The 4,595-nt window shown below is 47.5% G+C and overlaps 1 protein-coding gene across 1 annotated transcript in view; it reads right to left on the bottom strand.

Moving 5' to 3' along the window:
• PTDSS1 (phosphatidylserine synthase 1) overlaps positions 1-4,595 on the bottom strand; it is a 71,294-nt gene that overhangs the window by 46,674 nt on the left and 20,025 nt on the right. The window contains exon 3 of the mRNA XM_077270929.1: positions 4,242-4,355. Within this exon, the coding sequence (XP_077127044.1) occupies positions 4,242-4,355 (114 nt within the window). The remainder of the gene's footprint in view (positions 1-4,241; positions 4,356-4,595) is intronic.

Genomic DNA, 4,595 nt, shown 5'->3' on the forward strand with positions numbered 1-4,595 from the left:
TGGTATACAGGCTGGCATGGCTGATGTACATGCAGGAATAGCTGATATACAGGCAGGTACTGGCGAGCATGGCTGGAATACAGGGACACAAGGCAAGTACGGACAAAAAGGCACAGGAGAGGTAAACTGGTGGGTACTAGGGACCCGGCAACTAGCGAGTGTGCAAAAAACTGACTTTACACTTTGCTCCGGCACCTCCCATCAGGTGGGGTTGCCTTAAATAATAGGTGTCTCCCAGCCATTCTCTGGAGACACGTTAGGACAGCGCGCGGTCCCTTAAAGAATCATAGTTCTTGGAAATCTGTGAGCCATGCGCGGACCCCGGGCAGCAGCCAGAGGGGAAGGAAGTGCAGGATTGAGCCCATGCCATTGGAATCCATGCATGCCCATGCAATCACATGGTTGTCGTGTGCTTTGGATCATGAGCTGTTCCAATTGTTTTGCATATTTTCTTATTCTCATAATTCGAGTACAGGTTGATCTTACTTTCATCTGTCCTGTGAATGCTTTTCCAGAACTCTCGCCTACCATCGAAACCTTCAAAAAGAACCTGAAGATCTACCTCTTCCGACAAGCCTACAACCTGCAGTAACCACCGATCGACCAAACAAACCGCTGCACGACCAGCTCTACCCTCACCTACTGTATTGTCACCCATCCCTTGTAGATTGTGAGCCCTCGCGGGCAGGGTCCTCTCTCCTCCTGTACCAGTTGTGACTTGTATTGTTCAAGATTATTGTACTTGTTTTTATTATGTGTTCCCCTCCTCACATGTAAAGCGCCATGGAATAAATGGCGCTATAATAATAATAACTGGGTAGCTTCTTGATGTGTTTCTGGCAAAGTCTAATCCAACCTTTCTAATTTAGGAATTATTCAGTGTTCTTGGGTGGATGTTGTGAAGGGCTTTTTTTTCAGAATGCATTAAACTGTTGATTTGACCACTCCTAACATTTCTGCTATCTCTGATGGATTTCTTTCTTCCTTTTCAGCCTAATAATCGCCTGTTTCTCTTCCACTGAGAGCTCCTTCGACTGTATCTTGTGGGTTCACAGCAACAGCTTCCAAATGCAAATGCCACACTTGGAATCAGCTCCAGACCTTTTATCTGCTTAATTGATGATGGATTAACAAGAGAATAGCTCTTTAAAGAGCTTTTGCGATACTTGCTTAATTATTTTTAGTCACTTTAAAAAGAGTCAGCTACATATTAAAGAGCTGTAACTCCTAAACCTTTACTACAATTGAGACGCGGATATCCTCAAAGTAAGGACATGTTCAGCCAAAATCGGGAGTGGGTGAAAAATTCAGAAGTGGGGTATGTGCTTATATTATAATTTTCCTCAGATTGTTCCACTCCTGATTTTGGCTTACAAACACTGATGGAAAATACTGACCAAATACTGATCGTGTGAACGCGGCCTAAAGCTGAGAGTTTGCACTTTAAGCCCATATTGATTAAATAACTATCTTGAATACGTTTTGGAAAACAGCTAAAATGCCAAAACTGGTGTCACCATCCAAGTATTTCTGGACTAGCACAGTATGCACTTATCCTAATGACACAACGTTATGCTGGGGCCCCACTTAGCGCTTGAAGTGTGAGCGAAGAATCCACTTTCTAAAAGTCGCATCATTAGAAACGAAGAGGCCGACTCACAATCTGTACATCTAAGGGCTCTTACAGATGACAGTATTATCGGTCTGAGTGCGATCCGAGAAAACACCGAATGACGCTCAGACCAAGGTTATTCTATGGGGCCGTGCACGTCAGCTTATAATAATAAAAAAAAAAAATACATAAAAAATAAATAGCAACATGTCCAAGTTTGATCCGATATTTGGATCGCACTCGGCCATGCAAGTCAATGAATGTGCAGAAAATATTGGACTGCACTTGGATGACATCTGAGTGCAGTATGATTTCCGCGTACGGACACAATGGAGAATTTTTTTTCTCCATCTTCTCCTTTTCCGAGAGCATCGGATCACAGTATGAGAACACTGTCAGCACTCGCCTCACATGCCGACCATTAACCTGTGTCCACTGTCGGATTTTGGAATAATGAAGCGTCACCTATCACAATCTGCTCCTCTGGAAAATTATTTGTGCCGAAGTTATCTCCTACAAGATTGATAGGAGAAGGTGGAGAAACCTTCTTTTTTTCTCATCAGTGAACACAACTGATGAAACTCGCTCAGTTTTGCTCGCACGTCCAAAAACCTGATGTCTGAATGAGGCCTTATAGACGATATTATTATTATAACTACAGTGTGTCCGTAAAGTCACGGTGCACTTTTATAGTTTACATTTTCGCGCCCTTTCTCTGGCCCAATCATATCAGACCTGTTCATGAGGAGAGATAACAAGAACCAATCAAACAACACAAACTCATTTAAGCTGTTGCTGAGCCCCCAGTCAGATTAACCCCTGATAAACTGAACTCTGATTAATACACTGGGTCTGTGACATCCTCATGCCTATGTTGAGTACGAACGTAACACCCGTAAAGTGAACGTGTGATGTGGCCAGATGCATGATAAGGTGATAGGTATGAAACTGGGAGAGGTTTTCTTTTATTTGGAGCAGATTTCACATTTCTATCGTTTCTTGTTGCTTTCCAGTGACTTGTCAAAAGTGCACCATGACTTTACGGACACACTGTATATTGTGCATTCAACATCCTAATGTCACACTGTAACACACAGATCAGGCTGTGCACTCGCACAATCAGCCATTACCTGACCTGCAGACTGATGCCGCACCCCGACACAGGGGTCACTTCTGCTAGTAGTAGTCTGCCCAGTGTGAAGGTTAGTGATCCATCATGGGGGGAGTAGTCTGCCCAGTGTGAAGGTTAGTGATCCATCATGGGGGGAGTAGTCTGCCCAGTGTCAAGGTTAGTGATCCATCATGGGGGGAGTAGTCTGCCCAGTGTCAAGGTTAGTGATCCATCATGGGGGGAGTAGTCCGCCCAGTGTCAAGGTTAGTGATCCATCATGGGGGAGTAGTCTGCCCAGTGTCAAGGTTAGTGATCCATCATGGGGGGAGTAGTCTGCCCAGTGTCAAGGTTAGTGATCCATCATGGGGGGAGTAGTCTGCCCAGTGTGAAGGTTAGTGATCCATCATGGGGGGAGTAGTCTGCCCAGTGTCAAGGTTAGTGATCCATCATGGGGGAGTAGTCTGCCCAGTGTCAAGGTTAGTGATCCATCATGGGGGGAGTAGTCTGCCCAGTGTGAAGGTTAGTGATCCATCATGGGGGAGTAGTCTGCCCAGTGTGAAGGTTAGTGATCCATCATGGGGGGAGTAGTCTGCCCAGTGACAAGGTTAGTGATCCATCATGGGGGGAGTAGTCTGCCCAGTGACAAGGTTAGTGATCCATCATGGGGGGAGTAGTCTGCCCAGTGTCAAGGTTAGTGATCCATCATGGGGGGAGTAGTCTGCCCAGTGTCAAGGTTAGTGATCCATCATGGGGGGAGTAGTCTGCCCAGTGTCAAGGTTAAGGTTAGTGGTCCATCATCGGGGTAGTAGTCAATCTGCCCAGTGACAAGGTTAGTGATCCATCATGGGGGAGTAGTCTGCCCAGTGTCAAGGTTAGTGATCCATCATGGGGGAGTAGTCTGCCCAGTGTCAAGGTTAGTGATCCATCATGGGGGGAGTAGTCTGCCCAGTGTCAAGGTTAGTGATCCATCATGGGGGAGTAGTCTGCCCAGTGTCAAGGTTAGTGATCCATCATGGGGGGAGTAGTCTGCCCAGTGTCAAGGTTAAGGTTAGTGGTCCATCATCGGGGTAGTAGTCAGTCTGCCCAGTGTGAAGGTTAGTGATCCATCATGGGGGGAGTAGTCTGCCCAGTGTCAAGGTTAAGGTTAGTGGTCCATCATCGGGGTAGTAGTCAGTCTGCCCAGTGACAAGGTTAGTGATCCATCATGGGGGAGTAGTCTGCCCAGTGACAAGGTTAAGGTTAGTGGTCCATCATCGGGGTAGTAGTCAGTCTGCCCAGTGTGAAGGTTAGTGGTCCATCATGGGGGGAGTAGTCTGCCCAGTGACAAGGTTAGTGGTCCATCATGGGGGGAGTAGTCTGCCCAGTGTCAAGGTTAGTGGTCCATCATGGGGGGAGTAGTCTGCCCAGTGATGATGATTACCTAACATGCACTTGTAGATTTACAATCAGCAAACACTGTGGCACTACAAGTCTCGGTAGCCGGGCCCTGCTGAGAGTTGTAGTAGGCTGCGCGCTTACCTGGTGAAGGCGAAGTACATGAGACTGATGATGGTAAAGGTGAGCAGGGTGATGGTGTGCGGCCGGTAGAAGAAGTCTATGGTGATGTCCTCCACTTGCTGCTCGTTGATCATCCTGAAATGAAGTTTATAGTTGACATCATCTTTGCTGAGGGTCCTGGAGCGCAGACAGGACGCCATGTCCCTGCGAGCGCCCTCTCCGCCCAACCCAGGAAGCGACAGTCCCAGCGCGGGCCGCACCAAGCGGAGGAGAGGGGGAGGCCGGTCACAGCTCGTGCACGTCTGCCCGTCACCCGTGTGCTGTGCACAGCGCTCATCTCTATGGGTGTGCAGGAGCTCTGTCACCACACTGCGA

This window comes from Ranitomeya variabilis, chromosome 6, assembly GCF_051348905.1.
Source record: "Ranitomeya variabilis isolate aRanVar5 chromosome 6, aRanVar5.hap1, whole genome shotgun sequence".
Taxonomy (NCBI): Eukaryota; Metazoa; Chordata; class Amphibia; order Anura; family Dendrobatidae; genus Ranitomeya; species Ranitomeya variabilis.